The sequence below is a fragment of the Mirounga angustirostris genome, unplaced genomic scaffold, assembly GCF_029215605.1.
Source record: "Mirounga angustirostris isolate CCGP_5_RB_7025 unplaced genomic scaffold, mMirAng1.0.hap1 SCAF_9, whole genome shotgun sequence".
NCBI lineage: Eukaryota > Metazoa > Chordata > Mammalia > Carnivora > Phocidae > Mirounga > Mirounga angustirostris.
In genome coordinates, this window is record NW_026991717.1 from 28,416,651 (window position 1) to 28,440,426 (window position 23,776).

Here is a 23,776-nt window from a genome sequence, read left to right on the forward strand (position 1 = left end):
CTCCCCTCCTATTTCTAACTCTTTAATTTTGACAGCAATAACAGTTCATCTGTCCTTGATTATGGAAGTTATCATATTTGGCTTTATAACTTGGTACCCTTGTCCTGCCTCTGCAACGAACTGTGAAAGTTCTGAAGATCTGTGTCTTAATTAGCTGTGTAGTTCTCATTGCACCTCATGTGAATCAATACAGACCTCCCCTCTATAATGGGAGACCAATGAGAGCACTGAAATAGTTTTTATGTTCACTACACTATACCCAGCCCCTACACCACCACTTGCATTTGTTGTACAAATGCATGAATGGATAACTGAATTAATAAATGAATGATGTAATTGAAATGAATTACTTACCAGAAATCAGAGTACCTGGGAAATATATTAGGAAGCTTTGGAGATGTCTGTCCAGCTCACAATGACCCCCTTCCTCTAAGAACTATACCTCCAGCCCCTCCATTATAAAACATGTGGCCCTTGTCTTGGTCATAATTTCTAGGTTAGAAAAGGAAGCTAATCCAATCTGGGCCAATCAGACTCTTCACCAGGGAATCTGGGATTCAAAATAACTTTTTCCCTCTGTGTTGCTGAAAGTGAGATTCTACAAATCAGGAAAGTAATGAGATCATCTCTGTTCTGCTGTGAACAGAAAAAAAGATGAGAAAATGGTGCATGGAGAAGCATGAGGCTATGAGAATAGAATGGAGAGTGTTTGGGAATCGGGAGCACGCTCTTTGTCTGGATGCCTTCCTTTTCCTGAGTCTGCCCCCTGCCCAGGACCAATCATCCCTTGCAGTCTGCCAGTGAGCCAGGTATCCTTCAATAATCTTTATTTTGCTTAAGACTGATCAAGTAAGTTGCTTTATTTGTTCAACAACAGGACACAAAGGGACAGTAAAAACACTAGCAATTTTGAAACCATAATCAGGGAAATAATCACAGAAAAACCTCCAAAACTGAAATCTAATCAAACATATTGTGAGAGAACTTAGGGGGACATTCTAAACTAATTATCAAAGAGGAGACCTAGAAAACTGCTGATCAAGGTTATAAATTGTAAGGCCAAAGACATTTTAAAGTTGGCTCACTGATTCTTACAGTTTCCTAATCAATTATCCACAATTCTGAAATCCTAAAGTTCAGATAAAGCAAAAATTTTTATAAGTTTTATGTCAAAATTCAATAAAACCTGACTTGAACTAAAATGAGGCATTTTATGGTCTTAATTTATCCCACCTTGTGTAAGTATTCATGTTTCACTGCAGCAATATTAATGCTTAGATGACAAGGTGCTGGCTCTGAACCTCTTGGGGGTGTTACATTATATACAATTCAGTATGTACATTGAATTCTCCTTATAAAATACAAACAAAGATATCAGAATTTTGAAACATATCTGGTAGCAAGAGTTTCCTGTAGGCACTATGGACCTGTGTGTACCAACTGAGCAGACTAGAGTTAATTCTAACATATGTTGCGAGATAAAGATCCTTGCACACTGGGGAACTATCTCTTTGCCAGATGCACATAAATTGTAACCAGGTCCCTTTTCTTTCTTCACTATTGTAGCACCTCTTGCACCTTTAGGTCCCTCAAAGTTCTCCTTTCTCTCACTTAAAGTCTGTGGCAGTAGCCAGCTCTATGTGGATGTGCCCTCATACAGATGTACCCTAACCAAATCTGTCCCTGAATCCATGCACCTACTTCCCAACTGTAGCCTTTCTGCTGCTTGACCTTCATGCATGTATCAGCTGTATACACGTGCAAGTTAGCATTCCATAGAACTTGAACCAATGGCTAATGGAGCCAATAGGTAAATGCACCCTCTCCCATGCAACCCCATGGACAGACCTGAGACATATTCTATACTTCTTCTCAGACAATCCTATGGGATGGAGCCACCAGTGGCCCACATCAGAGGCCATATGATGATGCTATCTTGTTTTGGCTTGCTCTCCTCACTATTGTGCTTCCATGTTTCCACAGTGTAGTGGTTATCACATTCACCTGACACTACTCTGCCTCCTTATCCTTCACTTCTCTTCCCTGGAATCATACTTCCCAATGAAAAACCCACACACAAGCCTTCGCCCAGGCTTTGCTCTCTAGAGAACCTAGGCTGAGTCAGCCACATCTAAAATTCTCATAATTAAGTTGGAATCTATAAGAATCAGTAAGAAGACCTCACACCACTCACAATGGCTAAAATCAACAAGTCAGGAAATGACAGATGTTGGCGAGGATGAGGAAAAGGGAAATCCTCCTACACTGTTGGTGGGAATGCAAGCTGGTGCAGCCACTCTGGAAAACAGTATGGAGGTTCCTCAAAAAGTTGAAAATAGAGCTACCCTATGACCCAGCAATTGCACTACTGGGTATTTACCCCAAAGATACAGATGTAGGGATCCAAAGGGACACGTGCACAGCAATGTTTATAGCAGCAATGTCCACAATAGCCAAACTATGGAAAGAGCTTAGATGTCCATCGACAGATGAATGGATAAAGAATATGTGGTATTACATACAATGGAATATTACGCAGCCATCAAAAAAAACCCCAAAATCTTGCCATTTGCAACAACATGGATGGAACTAGAGGATATTATGCTAAGCCAAATAAGTCAATCAGAGAAAGACAATTATCATATGATCTCACTGATATGCAGAATTTGAGAAACAAGACAGAGGTTCATAGGGAAGAGAGGAAAAAATGAAACAAGATGAGACCAGAAAGGGAGACAAACCATAAGAGACTCTTAATCTCAAGAAACAAACTGAGGGTTGCTGGAGTGGAGGGGGGTGGGAGGGATGGGGTGGCTGGGTGATGGACATTGGGGAGGGTATGTGCTATGGTGAGCACTGTGAATTGTGTAAGACTGATGAATCACAGACCTGTACCCCTGAAACAAATAATACATTATATGTTAATAAAAATAAATTAATTTTAGGGGCACCTGGGTGGCTCAGTCGGTTAAGCATCTGCCTTCAGCTCAGGTCATGATCCCTGGGTCCTGGAATCAAGCCCCACATTGGGATCACTGCTCAGCATGGAGCCTGCTTCCCCTCTCCCTCTACCTGCTGCTCTCCTTGCTTGTGCTTGCTCTCTCTCTCTCTCTGTGTCATAAATAAAAAATATTTTTAAAAAACTTAATTAATTTTAAAAAATAAAGTATCACTAAAGCCTAAAAAAAAAGAAAAAGAAAAAAATGACAAACAAATAGAGAACATAGCAAAATATGTTAAAAATTCAAAGTACAGATGGTCAGTCACATATGTACAAGGAAGTACATTGCAGTATCATGGTAATGGCATAAAAATTGAAAACAACTTAATTTTTAATAGGAGTCTCACTGAATTGTATATAGTGTATCCATACAATAGAGTACTGTGTAGTCATTAAAAGAGAATGAGGTAGGTCCCTACACTGATATGATCACATTTGTACGATACATAAATGGAAAAAAAGAGATGTAGTTCACTACAGACGATGTGACTATAGAAATCAGTGACATAGATACATAGGTGGCTGATAAATAATCTAGATAAATAAATAATGTAATATTACAAAATAGGGAAGAATATGGACAAAACTGTGAACATTGTTTTTCTCTGAAAAGTAGACAAGATGATATTCACTTTGGAAGTTACATAGTATTCTACTAGCAACTTTTATCTTTTTGATATTTTCTGCATTGCTTAAATTAAAAAACCCATCGATAATTTAAAAAGAATCATGCATCCTAGAACCCTATATCCTGTATCTATTAATGTGTGGGGCATTTATACAAGGCACTGGGGAGAGAAAAGTTTAGCAGACAAGGACCATGCCCTTGAGTCTAGCTAGGGCAAGGGGATATTAGGGGACAGAGACACAAACAAATGATTAGAATAACATGTGAGTTCTCGATCTAAGGTGCTTGGAACTCCAGGGGAGGGTGTCTGACCATGCCAAATGTTGGCTCTACTCACAATCATCAAAAACTGGAACCAGTCCAAATGTCCTTCAATGGGTGAATGGACAAACAAAATGTATCCATACCACGGAAGTCTACTGAGCAACAAAACAAATGAACCGTTGATACACACAGCAACTTGGATGAATCTGAAAGATGTTATGCTGTGTAAGAAAAGCCAATCCCAAAGGTTGCATAAAGTCTGATTACATGTGTTAGACATCGTCTAAAAGACAAAACTGTAGGGATAGAGAACAAATCAGGAGTTGCTGGGATTGAGGCAGGGGGTAACTACAAAGGGTAACACTGAAGTTTTTGGGGGCAATGGAATTGTTCTATATTCCAATTGTAGTGGTGGTTACATAAATTTACGTCTTTGTTAAAATTCATAAAATTTTGTACCAAAAGGAAAAGTCAATTTCTCTCTATGATAACTTAAAAAAATAAAATAAGAAAGAAGAAGAGGATGAGAGTTAATGCTGTGTTTAGGTTATGATGTTTAAATGAAGGAATGTGTTGGGGCGCCTGGGTGGCTCAGTCATTAAGCGTCTGCCTTCAGCTCAGGTCATGGTCCCAGGGTCCTGGGATCAAGCCCCACATCAGGCTTCCTGCCAAAGAAAGGAAGGAAGGAAGGAAGCCTGCTTCTCCCTCTCCCACTCCCCCTGCTTGTGTGCCCTCTCTCACTGTATCTCGCTCTGTCAAATAAATAAATAAAATCTTTAAAAAAAAAAATGAAGGAATGTGTTATATGACGCTATGTTTTGTTACATGGCATGATCTGATGTTATATGACACCACACTGTAATTATGTGATGTCACATTGTACACAGTGTTATATGACACGTTTATCATATGATATCATGCTGTTTTATATAATGTCATGTGTTTCATCATGTACATTGCGTGATGTGACATCACCTCATGTTATATGACATCATATTGTATTATGCTCAATTTACACAGCACATTGCATTCAAAACAGCAATTCACCAAAAATAAATGGTCACATCTACTGACTGAAGCCCTGGGGAGATCTTGTATCAGTTTTTTTCTTATTTTTTTTATTTATTTTATTTTTTTTATTCTTATGTTAATCCCCATACATTACATCATTAGCTTTAGATGAAGTGTTCCATGATTCATTGTTTGTGCATAACACCCAGTGCTCCATGCAGAATGTGCCCTCCTCAATACCCACCATCAGGCTAACCCAACCTCCCACCCCCCTCCCCTCCAGAACCCTGTTTGTTTTTCAGAGTCCATCGTCTCTCATGGTTCGTCTACCCCTCCGATTTCCCCCGCTTCATTCTTCCCCTCCCGCTACCTTCTTCTTCTTTTTTTTTTTCTTAACATATATTGCATTATTTGTTTCAGAAGTACAGATCTGAGATTCAACAGTCTTACACAATTCACAGCGCTTACCAGAGCACATACCCTCCCCAGTGTCTATCACCCAGTCACCCCATCCCTCCCACCCCACCCCCCACTCCAGCAACCCTCAGTTTGTTTCCTACAATTAAGAATTCCTCATATCAGTGAGATCATATGATACATATCTTTCTCTGTTTGACTTATTTCACTCAACATAATACCCTCCCGTTCCATCCACGTCGTTGCAAATGGCAAGATCTCATTCCTTTTGATGGCTGCATAATATTCCATTGTATATATATACCACATCTTCTTTAGCCATTCATCTTGTATCAGTTTTGTTCCTGTTCCCATCAGCAGGGTTACCATAACTCTAAGGAAACTGTACTCCATTTTTTTTTTTGAAAAATTTAAAACATATGCCAATTGAACTTTTCTCCTAGTCAATCTAACTCTTCCATTGTGATGAGTGCATATATCTGAGCTACGTATTCCAGGATCCCCAGATAAAATCATTTCTTCACAAACCCTAACTGAAAACATAAAATTAAGGGCAAAAAAGAAGCCCCTTGATCACACATGCAACAACCACACAAAAAGAGAGGTAACATCTTAGTAAAAAGTGTCGACTTCTCAGGCTAAAATAACATGTCTTGCGGTAATCAAGATTTTTTAAAGTCCATATAGTTAAAGATATGACTAAATTTTTAAAGTATTGTTATTTATACAGTGATCACTTGCCAAATGCTAAAAAAAATTGCATGCAAACTTCCATATATTTTTTAGTCTTTAAAATGCATGCTATGTTCATTTATTAGAAATAAAATATCCCGTAAATACCCAAAAGAATTATCTAATGGAACCCTTCTGCCCACAAAACACCAGTTTTACTGTATTTGCTTAATTACCAGTGGTGACCACCTCTTAAAGTTTTATAATGCTAAAATTATATTATGTCTGCAGTGTAATTCAAAATAATTACATTGCAATAATAATTTCTAGATGTAATACACCAAATAAAATTAAAATTCATGACATTTTTACCAGTCTAGCTTTGGCATTCTTTATTACATCAGGTTTCTATATGGATTGGCTTTCAGTTGTGGATAAAGAACACTTGTCAGCTTAGAACCCAGCCCAGGCTGCCTGGAAAATTGGATTTGAGATTATTTAAGGAAATAAATTATGAGAGGTTCTGAACACATGATATAAAGCTGGACACCCAGTCAAAAGCATGTACATCATGTACTATGTGTAAAGACTCTAGCAATGTGTCTTTCTACATATGACAGAAAAGGGAAATTAATCTACAATAAAGATTTCTGATGGTAGGCTAGATCCAAAGGAGCAATGCCATGGTGTGAATAACTGAAACTTGCTCATATTATCCATCATTTTACAAAGAGGCTTTGCTTTCTATAGAAGTTATATTCTTCAAATGTTGCAGTAAATCAAATTTTTATAAAAAGATATTTAACATATCTTAATAGAGCTTCCTTTTGAAGGAAAACCATAAAGCTTTTTGGTTATAAAGAAAAATATTCTTTGAAAGGCCTTCAAATTTATCTTTCTCAAAGATCTATACATTCATGTGAGGTGCATTTTGGAAGTGGTTTGGGTTTTGTTTTGTTTTAAGTAATAACACCAATAGAGATAACTGCTAAATCAGTAAGAAAAACCTAAGGAATGTGGAAAATACTGATGAAGAGTGGAAGGCTGTTGGGGTTAACAAGGTATGTGGTGAGCCCAATCTGCAAGACAGCACATCTCAGGTGGGGACAGGCCCTGCAACCTTGACACAGGGCTTGAGAAAGTGGAAAGTGAGAGCCATAGCACCAGGAAAGCAAGAGAAGATAAACCTATGGGAGAGGGTTGGAGAAGGGGTTCTGCTCTGTGGGGAAAATGGATGCACCATGGAGGGCAGGGGGGGTTGTAGACCTCTTGCACTCCTCTGGCCCTTTCAGTCCCTCATCGAATCCTCATGTCAAGTTGCACAAACTGCAAGACTATGACCTTGCTGATGGTACCTCCTGTCTCTTCTGGGGGTTCTTCTCAAGCAACAATTTACAGATCTGGTTATCAAGTATAATAGAGATGATAATATCTACTCTATATTTCTCCTAATGTTAAACCCTGGAGGGGCTGAGGACCCATGCACTGAGACACTAGGGGCTGGAGATGCATCTCCCTCTCTCTCTCTCCCTCCCTCCCTCTTTCTTTGCCTCTCCCTCTCTCCCAGAAAACAAAAAGAGAGGTAGTGGATAAAGGTTTCTTTCTTTCCATCAAAGGCTGGGCACACTCCACATCAGCCCTCCTCACCAATGTCTAGGAACAAGCTTTGAAATCTTCCCTTGCAGACTGTGATAGCAATTGCAAAGCCTATCAACAAAAGGTAACAAAAAATTAGACTCACCAAGATCAAGATGAACACCAGGGACAAACGAATTGAGAAAGAACATGAAGATAACAAATCCCAACACCATCAGGCATTTGGTGAGCAGAATCTTGTCTGATATCCTGTGCTGTGAGAGAAGAAAACACAACTCATTTACTGGGTACTATCTTCTGCTTCCTGCAATGTGTCCATCATCCTGCATGACTCGAATCACTACAAATTCTCCTTAAGATGAAAAATATAACATCTTGAACTCGAAAGAAGATTATAAGGTAATGCATTATAAAGAAGACTGTACAGACTTGGGATTACAGCATTCAAAAATCTTTATAAAAAATAAACTCAATAAATTTAAAATATAGTACATGGGGTGCCTGGATGGTTCAGTCTGTTAAGGTCTGCCTTCAGCTCAGGGTCCTGGGATCGAGCCCCACATTGGACCCCCTGCTCAGGGGGGGAGTCTGCTTCTCCCTCTCCCTCTCCCCCTTCTCCCCACTCCTGCTCTCTCTCTCTCTCAAATAAGTGAATAAAATCTTTAAATATATATATAGCACAATCCTTTTATAGAACGCCTGACTAAATAGCTTCTTAATGTGATGAAGAAAGTCCTCCCAGTCCCACCACAAGCATTAGGTGAGATGTTGGCAAAATCACTGGAGAAACAACACATAACTTCCAGGGCCCTGGCCATGCATTTCCACAGGTGCTACATGCTTTTACCCTTTCTTTTTTTTTTTTTTTTTTTTTATGTCCAGTTAGCCACTGTGTAGTACATCATTAGTTTTTGATGTAGTGTTCAATGATTCATTAGTTACATATAACACCCAGTGCTCATTACAACATGTGCCCTCCTTAATACCCATCACCCTATTACTCCCTCCCCCCTTAGCCCCCTCCCCCCTGAAACCCTCAGTTCATATCCTGGGGTCCATAGTCTCTCATGGTTCATCTTCCTCTCTGATTTCTCCCCCTTCAGATTTCCCTCCATTCCCCTATCCTTTTAATTCAACTTTCCTCCTATTACACAAATCCCTGCTCATAGTGGTGCTGAGGTTAACATGTCCTTGCAATAACATGACTCCTGCTGAGGTTCTTACTATAACCTTTCATGTTCACAGGGATCCTGGAAGGCACCTGACAGTGCCCTAATCACCAAGATGACACCTGTGGGAGCCTGACAAGTTGTTCAGGGGTGAGGGGAGGTGCCAGAAGGCTCTATAGTACCTTCATTAACCTCAGAGGTGCAGACCTTCCAGTGGGCCTGAGCCACAGGGCAAGATGGGCAAGGTCCCCAGAGGGTGCTGTGCTCTGAGGGCCACGGCTGTGTGGAGCTGGGGAAGGGAGCAAAGTCCCAGAAAACCTGTGCGGATGGGCACTGAGTTGTCTTGCCCCACCCAACCAGGCTCCTGTGTGAATCATGCTCCACCATGTGAACTGACAACTGTGTCATGTCCTTTCTTAAGTGTGGTCCCACCAGCACATCTGTCTATCTGGCTATGTCTATGTCTATCTGGAATTAGATAAAGTATAGATATGGGTATAAATATGGATATATAGAGAGAGACAGATACTTATGGGTATGTACATGGATAGAGATAGAGACAGAGGTAGAGATAGATGGTACAGGTAGAGGTATAGAGATAGAGAGACAGATCTGCATACAGGTATAGATTTTCTCTCTGGATTTCTCTGGCCATGCACTTAGAGCTGTTGTCATAAAAACCACAAGCATATTCCTCCATGTTGCACTGGCTCTGGCTGCAGCCCTTGGCTCCCTGTTCACAGATCATGTGGGCCACCTCCCGAGCATCTGTCCTCCTTCCTCACCTACTGCCAAAGCCTGTGGCTGAGTTGGCCACAAGCCAACTCATCTTCCCCTTCCCACCTCCAAGAAAGGCCAGTTTTGCTGGATGAGTCTGTGATGGTGAATTAAGAGGAAAAGAGCATGGCACCCACCTGTTGTGAGGGGAGACACCACAAACCTTCTGTGCAGCCATGTTAACCATAGAAAGTAGGTATAACCGTGGGCATTTCCAGAATTGAAAATGGAGGGAGCAGGCAGGTAAAGAACATTCCCAGCATCACTTGGCTGGTACATGTGGAGATGATCCAGAGTTTGTGCTTATCTGTTATTTTTGGTGTCTATTAAATTTTCTTATTTTAAGTATCTGGAGATATCACAGTTGAGAACTCCTAGATTCAATACAAGCTCCTTGCTTGTCGCTTCCACCTCTCCTCAATCCTCATTCAACCCAGTACACAGAGAGGTACACAATCTCTTCCCTAACTCACAGCCAGCACTACATGGTCTAGCAAAGCAGTCAGGGTCTGCATAAACCTGGGGCCCAGAAAAGTGTCATAGCCACACCCTTCTTTCCTAACCCTAACCATCTCAGTGGGACAGAGACTGGGAAGAGAGACCCAAAGAACACATTACTCACCAGGATCCCCATGTCTAAATTTCCTTTAGAAAGAGATAAAATGTTCTGATCATAATAAGAAAGTGGGTACTCACCCTCCCCCCAGAAAAGAAACTACGGAGATTTGAAAGTTCACAAAGATACAGATGTCTCCAAGCAGGTCTGGAGAAGAGTTCTCTTGGCTAGGAGAGGGCACTAGGTGTGCCCACCAGAAGTGAGAGCCATATAACAGAAAGTACACACACACTCCATCTCTGTCCCTAACACTTCTCCATCTCACACAGCACACCTCACCTGTCTCTACCTCCACCTCCTCATCCACACTATGGGAACCACGACACTTGCCTTTTTAGGATCAAGAAGAGCTGCAAGAGCCAGAGGCACCCAGCCAACTTTCTCTGCAGCTACATTAACCATAGAAAGGGCCACCCTATCGCAAAGGAAATATAAAAATTTTAACTTTTCAATTTCTGGACAAAATAATGATTTTGGAAAATGACAGGAAAATGATTTTCCCCATTAACTCCTAGAAATAATTTATGTCTCTTGTGTACAGCTATAGGAATAAAAAGAGAAATCACTTTCAGTTTTAACCTTGTGAAGCAAGAGGTGAATCAGAAATCCCTGAGAGAAGAAACCACAATACCTTTTTTTGTAGTTCCTGGATATTGGTCTCCCAGTTTTTATCTTCCTGTGAGATTTGTCTAAAGGAGAAAAAGACAGACTCATTATTTTCCTGGTGACATTGAGCAGTGAGATCATCAAGGCAGCATGGACCTCTGGCCTGGATACCACCCACTGATATCTAATGTAGCCACATAACGGCACACACCTGGTCATGGAAGGTGACCGGTGGAGCTGGGTTTATGGATTGGGAAAAATGCTCCATCTATATTTCCAAAGAAAAGCAACATAGTGATAAGGAAACATCTGTGTCCTAAGATGGCTGACCAAAGCAGCAAGGGAGTCCCAGCCCCTGCCCCGGGGCTCTTTGGGGTTCTTCTCTCTGCTCTGCTTCCCATGCATGCGCCAAGAGTGCCCAGGATGCGGAAGTAGAAGTGCATAAATTACCCCCTCTGTTTGTGCTCAGGGCTCAGACCTTTGGAGACCACTCTCCTCTGAGCCTGCCGGCATTCCGCCAACATTAAATAAACCTCTTATCCTCCAAGATCTCTGGGTGCCACTGGGTTCTTCTGTCGGGCAGTCCAGTCCAGGTTCCATAACAATAGGACATGAATGGAATGTTAATGAGGTGTGTGCAAGCATGTATACGTGTGAGTGTGAGCATAGGGAACGTCAGAAGAACACTGACCAAAACTTGAACAAGGGGAATGACAGTATAAATTTGTTTACCTCTTTTCACTTTCTACTTGTCTATACTTTTTCCACAATAAGGTTATGTTATATTTACAACTAAACTAACTAATGGCTTGCTTTGGTGGTGACTTTTATCAATCAGAACAGTGGAGAATTTAGTTTTAATGAGCACTCATGTCTCCTAAGTATCAGAGGAGGCTGATCACGCAGCCAGAACATACTCTAAAGGAAATCAGAGCAGACCTAGGCAAATCCTGAGGACAATTTTTTTAAAGGCTATGTAAAAACAAGACCTGCAGAGCCAGGACTTGCCTTAGACCACCCTCATTCTAATCTGCTCCTCAGTGACTGTGTGGCCTTGCAAAGCCACTGCCCTCTCCAGGCCTCGGTTTTGCTATCTGTGAGCTGACAGAAACTTGGTGAACATCTGGGTCCATGTGGTTCTTCACATGTGTAACCCTGAGATACACTGAGTATATCTTTAACACCCCAGTGTCAATGGATTAAATACATTTAGGGAAATTTACTCCTGCATCTTTAATTTACAAAGTTTCTCTTTTAAGATTTATGCCTGCTGTCAAAACTGGGACCCAGCCTGCAATTCTGGGCCCTCCTGGAGCCGCAGGACCTGCTTCCCCAGCACCACCTCGTGGAGGTGGGTCCTGGGCTGGAATGGAGCTGAGACAGTGCTTCGCCCTGGGCTACCTGTCTGAAGAGAGTGAGTCCCCACAGGCTCACATGTGGCCTCCCCCCCTCCCCCGCACTAATAGAACAGGCTGCGAGACAGCCACGCTGGATTACCCTCAAGGTTCGGTGTTGGTCTTCAGCCTGGGAACACAGGGCTGGTTTCAGCAAACTACAACATGCAAGATCATTTACACTACATTCACAAGGACTCACATTTCCCTTGCCTTGACATTTCTCATCTCCACCTAGTTCCCAGCTCGTGGCAGTAATGCTTCAATGTCCCTAAGGGGTGGGCATGCTCCTGCTTTTCCCATCAGCACTCCCAAAGTGAAGACAGGTTGGAACTCAGCACCTCCAGAGTTGGGAGGAAATACTCACCACTCCATTGTTACCTTTTACATCTCAGCTTTGATTAGAAGCAAATGACAGGAAATGAATTGAGAAGGACTTAGGTATTCTTTGAGGTCCCTGGAAATCAACTACTGGGAGAGTATTTTGTTAGATTAATTTTTTATATTGTTTTTGATTCTTGCTATGCAACGTGTTATGTGTGGAAGTGTGACAGAAGTGGTTGAGTGTGGATTCAATCCCTGGTGTAATTCTTTCCTTGCTGTAGAATCCTGGATGATTTGGTCAAATTCTCTGAACCTCAGTTTTTTTCTTCCTTAAACTGGGGCTAGTACCAGCACACATTCCAAAGATCCAAGTAGGGGTTAGATAAAATAATGTTCCACAAGAGACTTACTACAGTGTATGGTGCCCAAAACCTGCTCACTGGCATGAAAATAGAGTTACAATTTTAGAGTACCGAAAATAGAGTTACAATTTTAGAGTACCATGAAGTATTCTGAAGACCCATCATTTTAACTTACTTGAATGGTACACTCTATGACATTTGGACACCATGGGGGTGGTAGTAAATAGGTTGTTGATACAATCCAACCACTGAGCACAACTTGTAAAGATGAAAACCAAGAGTAGCCTGAGCAGGGCCCTGGCTTGGTACCTGTGGAAGGTGTGCAGCCTTCGGGCCAGCAGATGCTCCAGTGCCCGCACCTTCCCCAGGAGCAGGCCCCGAACTGCTGTCTCCTCTCGGCTGGCTGGGCTGATGCGCTGTGCGGTCAGGCGCCAGACGTGGATCTCGTGCTTCAGTTCTGCAGGAAAGGAAAGCTGAGCCCTGAGTCTCCCACAACCTCGGACACCAGCAGGCATTCCACTTCCCTCACCACTTTCCAAGACCAGGAAACACATACCTGGTGATGCACAGATAACCAAGGGCCAAATCAAAGCAGTGGCTTCTTGGCATCATGTCATCATGCCCACGTTAAAAAATTACCATGGATGTGAAGTAATGTAATTTGGGTTAGGAATAAATTCTTGAATATACCTATCAGTGCTAGCCCCCAAGAAACTTTTCCCCTCCCAGGAAATTACTTCTTGCAGCCAGAAGTTTAGGTCTATTGGCAAAAATCCAGACATTGCCTAATCATTGAAATAGATCTAGTAAACATTGGAAATACAAGTGTAGTTCTCAGCAGGAGGGCATCTGGTAAGAGGCAGAGGTAGGGAATGTCTCCCCCTGACAAGAACACCAAGCTGAACTTGCGTCTATGAAAGAACACAGGTGAGAAAGATGTAGACAACCTTATGAAATGCTCTAATTAATAGAATGAGGCAAATTTCACCCATCAGTGAATTCAGACATCTTCTGGTATAGAATAGAGAGAAATGAATTGTCAATTCATTGGCTCTTTCAAAATCTTTTATGAAAATTTACATTTAACCTCTATTTTACGGTTAAAGATACTACATAAATTTCTCAAAATATCCACCAAAAATATATAAGGAAGCATGTATTTTCATGAATCACCTCTTATGTGCAATGTACTATACCACATATCACAAGAATTCCAGATGAAATTAAAAGACAGAACCCTTTCAAGCAGGACTAAAGCACTTGACAACTAGCTCAGAGCAGAGGCAAGGCAGGGCGATTATCCAAATACTGTGAAGCAGCCTGTACTTGTGGGTTTGATGACTAGGAAAATACCATCTTTTAAGACCCCTCAATTCAGTACACAAGTGTTGATCACCTACTAGGTGACAAACCTACTGCAAATGCTGAAAAAACAAGTATAAGCTAGGCATAGACACAGACTGCAAATAAAGTGTGTCAAGACCCAGAAAAGAGAATGGGTTGAGGACAGGGGCACTAACACCATTTCAGTTAACACATGGTTTTCTCCAAAGGCTCAGCCTTACAAAGAGGAAAACCCTTTAGAACTAAGATATGTAATGTGCTTTCATTCAGTACATATTGATACTTTGTAGCTTGCTAAAATAAAAAAAAATTAAATACTTAGGTATAATTCAAAAGTCTCTTCAGAGAAATAATTTATAATTTCTTTTCAGAGAGCCTCACACCTCATTAAACAACCTATGAGGTTATGATAGCATTAAAAGGAGGAACAAGAGGAGGAGGATAAAACTGAATAAACCAGCCTCCTGAAACACCGAGCACAAAAACGCCACGCAAGGATAGGAAAGGGGAGATGAGGCCATGCTGCCTCAGTGAAGGTCCACAGTGCCAGTGTTTCATCCAATGCTCTGAACCGCATTACAGAGAAGACATCATTCAAAGCCCATCCATAAAGTACAGAGACTTTCCAGCTAGTCTTTCAAGGCATGCTGATGATGGTCACTTTTTCTTTCCTTTTTTTTTTTAAAGACTTTATTTATTTGACAGAGAGAGAGACAGTGAGAGAGGGAACACAAGCAGGGGGAGTGGGAGAGGGAGAAGCAGGCTTCCCGCTGAGCAGGGAGCCCGATGCGGGGCTCAATCCCAGGACCCTGGGATCACGACCCGAGCCGAAGGCAGACGCTTAACAACTGAGCCACCCAGGCGCCCTGATGGTCACTTTTTCAAGTGGTTGATCAACTTTAAAGAGCTAAACAAGAGCATGGTTAGTCTCTGGGGCTAGCCCATCGGGTGCAGGCTGGGAGTCCTCTCTCCATCTGTGTGTGGAGAAGCAGAGCCTGGGAGTCACTGTTGCAACTGTACAGCTGCCCTTTCAGGTACCCCTGGCTCCTTTCTACAGGTGTCCTCTCCAGAGACAGCTTCAGCCCCCTCGTACATACCCAGAGCCTAGATGCCTTCTAACCCATCAAATCAAACAGGTGGAGCTATTCTCCCCAGCTAAACCCGTGCATTAATGCTCAGGTCGTACACTCCTGTTCTCCTAATTTTGGAATGAAATACATCATCAATTAGCAGGGAATTTAGTTGAGAGAGAGATTTTGCCCAGGGAAAGGAAGTTCACTGCCTGCACCCAGAACTCAGTTTGCCCAACTGAATGTGCTCCTCAGTTTGTTCCCAGACGTCCTCCACACCTCTGCCATTTCCCCACCCTGAATCCTCTGCTAAGCTCTAAGACCATGGTTTCAGTAGGTTACTTGATATTGCCCTCTGCATCTTGTGCTGCCAGATTCAAAGATAAACATTCCATCTTCTCCCCACAAAACTCTCTCCCCTCACTTTCTTCTTCTTTATATGCCATCCTTAATCTTCCAGGTTCATGAGCCTGAATGGTCATTTTGGTCTTCTCAGTGCCACTCTCCACTACTTCTGTGTTAACATTACTAGGCATGTAATAGGTGTCAGATACCATGCTAGATGCTAAAGGAGAAAAATTAGTAAGTTACAAGATGGGCCTCCAACAAGCTAGAAAGAGATATAAGCTATATCATAAGTAAACATGAGCCAGGACAGTACTGAGTCACAAAAGGAGATCAGGATATAGTGGTATGGTTCTTACAGGGTCTACTTGTTCCTACCCCAGGTCACAAGCTTCTCCAGGCCTCATCTCCTCATACTTGCTGATTCTGATTGCTCCTCAGTAACCCCTAACTGGAGTCATTCCCTACCAACCCACCCATGGTTAGTCATAGATCGATACGATTATATAGGTAGATATACAGAGAAGAAATCTATCTATCTATGTTCCTACTTACCTATCTTCTAGGATGATAAATCTATCTAGGCTGATCTATCTAGAAAGATAGATCAGTGTAGGTAGACAGATAGACAGACAGACAGATAGGTTCCTTCTTTCAAATAACCATTGGTTCCCCATGTCTTGCAGAATAAAGCCAAAGATCTTCAGGGAAGACAATATCCTCAAATGGCAAGCACCACTGTGAGCTCTGATCCTACTGTATCAGCTCTTACCTTTGCCACACTGGCCTCTGACCAGGAGATGTCATCAGATGTCTCATCTCCACTTCTCTGATTACCTCCAGCCCCTACCCCCCTGAGCTTCTCAACCAACCTCCTATAGCATTAGTTGGGGTTATTGTATACATGGTACAAACAGGGAAAGACATTACCATGTGGGATATGCTCACTCACAGGAGTTGGTGGCTGCCAGAAAGCCTAGAGGAGGGTCATCCAGCTCCAAGTGATGAATCTCAGGGGAAGATTCCCAGGTCAGGAGTTGAAAAATGGAATTCTACTATTATAAGATGCTTACAATTTGTGTTAAGCAGTACCATATCACTTGAAGTTAGTGGTAAAACTATCACTAAACTCATAAGACACAACTATAGCCAAAAATGTAACAGCAAAAAAAAAAAAAAAAAAGAAGAAGTAAAATGGAATTTTTGAGGGAAAAGGGGATAAAGAAGAGAAGGCACAAATAGAAAACAACATGATGAACACTTAAATTTAACAATATCATTAATCATGTTAAATATAAATAATCTAAATATATCAGTTAAAGGACAGAGATTAACAGATTGGATAAAAAAGCAAGACCCAAATGTTAGCTACTTGCAAGAAATGCACTTTAAATATAAAGACACAGTGATATCCAAAATCTATAAAGAACTTATCAAACCCAACACCCAAAGAACAAATAATCCAATCAAGAAATAGGCAGAAGATGTGAACAACCATGTTTCTCCAAAGAAGACATACAAGTGGCCAACAGACCCATGAAAAAATACTCCACATCACTTGGCATCAGGGAAATACAAATCAAAACCACAATGAGATACCACCTCACACCAGTCAGAAGAGCTAAAATTAACAAGTCAGGAAATGACAGATGTTGCAGGGATGCAGAGAAAGGGGAACCCTCCTACACTGTTAGAGGGAATGCAAGTTGGTGCAGCCACTCTGGAAAACAGTATGGAGGTTCTTCAAAAAGTTGAAAATAGAGCTACCATACAACCCAGCAATTCCACTACTGGGTATTTACCCCAAAGATACAGATGTAGTGATCCGAAGGGGCACATGCACCCCAGTGTTTATAGCAGCAATGTCCACAATAGCCAAACTATGGAAAGAGCCAAGATATCCATCAACAGATGAATGGATAAAGAAGAAGTGGTATATATACACAATGGAATATTATGCAGCCATCAAAAAATGAAATCTTGGGGCGCCTGAGTGGCTCAGTCGTTAAGCGTCTGCCTTCGGCTCAGGTCATGATCCCAGAGTCCTGGGATTGAGCCCCACATCGGGCTCCCTGCTCAGCCAGGAGCCTGCTTCTCCCTCTCCCGCTCCCCCTGCTTGTGTTCCCTCTCTAGCTGTCTCTCTCTCTCTCTCTGTCAAATAAATAAAATAAAATCTTTAAAAAAAAATGAAATCTTGCTGTTTGCAATGACGTGGTTGGAACTAGAGGGTATTATGCTAAGCAAAATAAGTCAATCAGAGAAAGACAATTATTATATGATCTCACTGATATGTGGAATTTAAGAAACAAAACAGAGGATCATAGGGGAAGAGAGGAAAAAATAAAACAAGACGGGGACACTGGATGGCTCAGTTGGTTAAGCATCTGCCTTTGGCTCAGGTCATGATCCCAGGGTCCTGGGATCAAGTCCCATATCGGGCTCTCTGCTCAGCAGGCAGTCTGCTTCTCCCTCTCCCTCTGCCTGCCACTCTCCCTGCTGTGCTCTCTTGCTCTCTCTCCCTCTCTCTGGCAAATAAATAAAATCTTAAAAAAAAAAAAAAAACAAGATGGAAACAGAGAGGGAGAGAAACCGTAAGAGACACTTGATCATGGGAAACAAACTGAGGGTTGCTGGAGGGGAGGTGGGTGTGGGGATGGGGTGCCTGGGTGATGGACACGTGATGTAATGAGCACTGGGTGTTAGATGTAACTGATGAATCACTGACTTCTACCTCTGAAACCAATAATACATTATATGTTAATTAATTGAATTTAAATTTAAAAAATAAATAAAACAAAAAGACATAGTGAAAGGATCGAAAAGATATACTATACTACCACTAGTGAAGAGAAAGCTGAAATTGCTACATTAACAACAAAATTGATTTCAGAGCAAGAACATGACTATGGATAGGGAAGGTCATTTTATAATGATAAAGGTGTTAATTCTTCAAGAGAAAATAACAACCTAAATGCTTACATACTCTAATAACAGAACTTTGAAATATATAAGGCAAAAATCACATAACTGCAAAGAGAAATAGACAAATCCACAATCATAATTAGAGATTCCTATTTCCATCTCTCAATAATTAATAGAACAAATGGACAGAAAATCAAATGCAGAAGACTTGAAAAACATTATCAGCCAACTTGACCTAACTGACTATACTATACTAGATATTCTAGCCATAAAACAGTCTTAATAACTTTAAAAGGATTCAAGTTTTACCAAGTATATTCTCTGATATAGGTAACTGCAAAATCTCCAACTGTTTGGTAAATAACCACATGTAAAATATCTAAGGATCAAGGATATCAAAGGGGAAATTAGAAGGTAATTTGAACTGAACAGAAACTAAAAAAAACATATGAAAATTGGTGGCAGGTCACTAAAGTACTTAGAAGGAAATTTAGAGCACTGAACACATGTCTTAGAAAAGAAGGTATATATAAAATCAATAACCTCAACCTCTACTTTAAGAAACCAGCAAAAGAAGAATAAATCAGCCCAAAGTAAGCAGAAGAAAATAAATACCAGAGTAGAAATCATTAAAAGATTAAAAAATAGAGAGAGAAAACATATATAATCAGAAGCTGGTTCCTTGATATCAATAAAATTAATAAAACTGTAACCAGACCAATCAGAAAAAAGCAAAGACACAAATTACCAATATCGGGAATGAGAGATTACATGATCAAACAATCCATTAAAAGGATAATGAAAGAATATTATGAACAACTTCAGAATAATTATTTCAACAACTGAGATACAATAGATAAATTCCTTGAAAGATATAAAGTACCAGTAATCACTCAAGAAGAGGTAACCAAAATTAAGTCAGGAAACGACAGATGTTGGCAGGGATGTGGAGAAAGGGGAACCCTCCTACACTGTTGGAGGGAATGCAAGCTGGTGCAACCACTCTGGAAAACAGTATGGAGGTTCCTCAAAAAGTTGAAAATAGAGCTACCATACGATCCAGCAATTGCACTACTGGGTATTTACCCCAAAGATACAAATGTAGGGATCCGAAGGGGTACATGCACCCCGATGTTTATAGCAGCAATGTTCACAATAGTCAAACTGTGGAAAGAGCCAAGATGTCCATCGACAGATGAATGGATAAAGAAGAAGTGGTGTATATATATACAATGGAATATTATGCAGCCATCAAAAGGAATGAAATCTTGCCATTTGCAATGACGTAGATGGAACTGGAGGGTGTTATGCTGAGCGAAATAAGTCAAACAGAGAAAGACATGTATCATATGACCTCACTGATATGAGGAATTCTTAATCTCAGGAAACAAACTGAGGGTTGCTGGAGTGGGGGGTGGGGTGGGAGGGATGGGGTGGCTGGGTGATAGGCATTGGGGAGGGTATGTGCTATGGTGAACACTGTGAATTGTGCAAGACTGTTGAATCACAGATCTGTACCTCTGAAACAAATAATGCGATATATGTTAAGAACAAAAATGAAGAAGAAGATAGCAGGAGGGGAAGAATGAAGGGGGGGGAAATCAGAAGGGGAGATAACCGTGAGAGACGATGGACTCTGAAAAACAAACTGAGGGTTCTAAAGGGAAGGAGGGTGAGAGGATGGGTTAGCCTGGTGATGGGTATTAAAGAGGGCACGTTCTGCATGGAGCACTGGGTGTTATGCGCAAACAATGAATCATGGAACACTACATCAAAAACTAATGATATAATGTATGGTGATTAACCTAACAATAAAATTTTTTTTAAAAAAAGAAGAAAGAGATAACCATAATAACCAGCCCTGTGTCTATGAAGGATTTTGAATTTGAATTTGTAGCGTACACACACACACACACACACACACACACACATCCAAGTCTGTAAATGTCCTAGCAAACATTTAAGGGGAGAGTACTAGCAATTCTACACCATCTCTTCCAAAAAAATTGAAGAGGAGAGTATGTTTCTGTACTTATTCTATGAGGATAGCAAAAAAGCCATTACAAGAAAGTAAACTCTACACCAATATCCGTAATGTACACAGACACAAAAATTCCATACAAAATATTAGCAAGAAGCAGTTTGAGCTGATATCTGATGATGAGGGCAAAATCTGGTGGTTATTTGTGCTTTTCACAAAATAAGTCATTTTCTTTTCCATTCTGGGCACTTGCTAGGCTAACTCATCCTGTCCCCTGTGACCAGTGGGGCCTTGTGACAATCAGGATGACAAGCTATGAACAGAGGCATCCTATGTCAGTCAATAATGGGGTGGAACAAGGGGTTCTCTCTGCTTTGATGACCAAGAGCTGAAGGCTCTGAGAACTGATGACATGCAGGGTACTGCCAGTACACAGTGGGAATGAAGCCAAAGACAGGAAAAGAACAGAGCAGGGTTACTTTTTCACTGCAGCATAACCAAGCCTATTCGGACAGATGCTCTGGATGCCACTACAGACCTAGTGAACCCAAATCTCTAGGGTAGGGCTTGAGAATCTGTAGTTATAATAAGCATTCTAAAATTGGAGAGCCCTATAACCCACAGTTGCCCAGAGCAATTGCCCTGACTCCACACAGTTCACTCTGTGCTGATTTATAGCTTGTCTTGGCATTGCCATAGGGTTTCAGAATCATCCAGGTCCCAGCCATCCCCTCCTTCTTCCCTCAGAGCTTTTTTCAGCTCCTTCCTCAGGAAGAGTGGAGGAGTTGATTATACAGATTTGTTTCATATCCTTCTAAATCTGTGTATCCTAAATTTATGTCAAGATATCATTCTCCAGAAGAGCTTATTAACAGCACAGAATTCCAGGGGGTGGGCCTGGTAACCTAAACATACAACAACTGTTCTCAGGTCATTCTGATCAACAGGGCGGTTAGGGAGAACCTGGCATAAATGGACAAGGCAACATTCTAACTCTCCACTGAGGTACAGCTACACCCACACAATCATCCATTGTGATCACAGTTTCCTTAGCACTCCAATCTGGTGCAATTCTTTCCATCAGAAAGTTAAACCTAAATATTACATTATCAAATTTTATGTATACTAGTTGAAGATAAAACATTCTGAATATCTCTAAATGGTTGTTATGGGTTGAATTGTGTCCTCCCCCCAACAAAATTCATGTGGTGAAGTCCTAATTCCCAGTACCTCAGAATGTGACCTAGTGTTGTTGGGGGAGGAGCAAGATGGCAGGAGTAGGAGACCTGGATTTTGTCTGGTCCCAGGAATTCAGCTAGATAAGGATCAAACCATTCTGAACACCTACAAACTCAACAGGAGGTCGAAGAAAATAATAGCAGCAATGCTCTGAATAGAAAAGCGACCACTTTCTGGAAGGTAGGACATGAGGAGAAGTGAATCTGAGGCGCTACTTGGGAAGATAGATGGTGGGGGAGGGGGCCTCCATCAGCCGCTATTGGCAAGTGATAGAACAACAGAGCACAAGATCGGAACTTTTAGAAGTCGGCTCCGCTGAGGGACGTCGCTCCAGTGGCTAAGCAGGGAGTGGAACCCTCGCTGGAACAGTGTGGTCTCAGGACCCTTGGGGTCACAGAAAGACCAGGGGCGCCTGAGTGCAGCAGAGTTCCCTAGTATCAGAACAGGGGAGCCTGCTGCAGAGATGGAGCCAAGGAGTGGGCTCTCAGCTCGGGTTTGCCATAAACCGTGATCCATAGCACAGTCGGGCCACTGCTCTTCCAGCAGGAATGCAACAAGTGGCAGATCTGGGGAGACTCTCCTTCCATCCCTGGGAGGAGCAGCGCAGGAGCGCATCGCAGGGATCTGCTAGGTTTGGAGATTCCACATGGGGTCGTGCGCCAGAGACAGAAACGTTGGGTCACAGGCCGGGTGAGCACGGAGTGTGGCTGGAGACCGGGGAGACAGGAGTGATTGACTGCTTTTCTCTGGGGGCTCACTAAAGAGTGGGACCCCGAGATCTCAGGTTCTCCAAGATGGAGATTGGGAGGCCGCCATTTTCACTCTCGGCCTCTGAAGCTGCACAGAAAGCTTGCAGGGAACAAAAGCTCCCGAGAGCAAATCCAAGCAGATTACTTAGCCCAGCCCAGGCAAGGGCAGGGCAATTCCGCCTCCAGCAAAGACATTTGAGAACCACGTCAACAGGCCCCTCCCCCAAAAGATCAGCAAGAACAGCCAGCCGAGACCAGGCTTACCGATCAACAAGAACAGCAGAACTCCAGTGCTAGGGGAATACTGCACATAGAATTCATGGTTTTTTCACCATGATTCTTTAGTCTTTCAAAATTAATTTTTTTAATTATCTTTTTTTTCTTTTTCTTTTGAGTTTTTCTTTTTCCCTTTTTCAACCAACATCTTTATCAATCCCTTTTTAAAAAAATCCTTTTTATTTTTCATTTTTAGAGTCATATTCTATCCCTTCATAGTACTTAACCTTATTTTTGGTATATATATATATATAAGTTGTTCTATCTTTAAAATTTTGGGATACAGTTTTTTCTAACAGACCAAAATATACCCTAAATCTCTAGTGTATGGCTTTATTCTAGTCTCCTGCCTGATCACATTCTCTCCCCCCACGTTTTTTTTTAAATCCTCTTCTTTCTTTTTCCAACCAACTTCTTATCTTATCAATTCCTTTTATAAAATCTTTCATAATTTTCATCTTCACAGTCATATTACATCCCTTCATCGTACCTACCCTTATTTTTGTACATATATAAGCTTTTCTTTCTTTAAAATTTTGGGAGGCACGTTCCTCTAACAGACCAAAATACACCCAAAATCTAGTGTGTGGCACTGATCTATGCACCAGCCTGATCATATCTGATCATATTCTGTTTTGTTCTGTTTTTTCTTTTTCTTTTTCTTCTTTTTTCTTTTATCTTTTTTCTTTCTTTCCCTTTCTTTTCCCCCGGTTTCAGGTCTCTCTCTTCTGATTTTTTTTAGTGTATATTTTTCTGGAGTCATTGTTAACCTGTTAGCATTTTGTTCTCTCAACATCTATTCTCCTCTGAACAAAATGACAAGAAGAAAAAAATCACCTCAAAAAAAAAAAAAAAAAAAAAAACAAGAGGCAGTACTGACTGCCAGGGACCTAATCAATATGGACATTAGTAAGATGTAGGAACTAGAGTTCAGCATGACAATTTTAAAGATACTACCTGGGCTTGAAAAAAGCATGGAAGACATTAGAGAAACCCTTTCTGGAGAAATAAAA

At 41.4% G+C, this 23,776-nt stretch overlaps 1 protein-coding gene across 2 annotated transcripts in view; it reads right to left on the minus strand.

Moving 5' to 3' along the window:
- Positions 1–23,776, minus strand: part of OCA2 (OCA2 melanosomal transmembrane protein) — a 561,894-nt gene that overhangs the window by 345,006 nt on the left and 193,112 nt on the right. For both annotated transcript variants that reach the window (XM_064570041.1, XM_064570040.1), the window contains 3 exons: positions 13,147–13,294; positions 10,783–10,840; positions 7,735–7,843 (listed from right to left, as the gene is read on the minus strand). In XM_064570041.1, the coding sequence (XP_064426111.1) occupies positions 7,735–7,843; positions 10,783–10,840; positions 13,147–13,294 (315 nt within the window). The remainder of the gene's footprint in view (positions 1–7,734; positions 7,844–10,782; positions 10,841–13,146; positions 13,295–23,776) is intronic.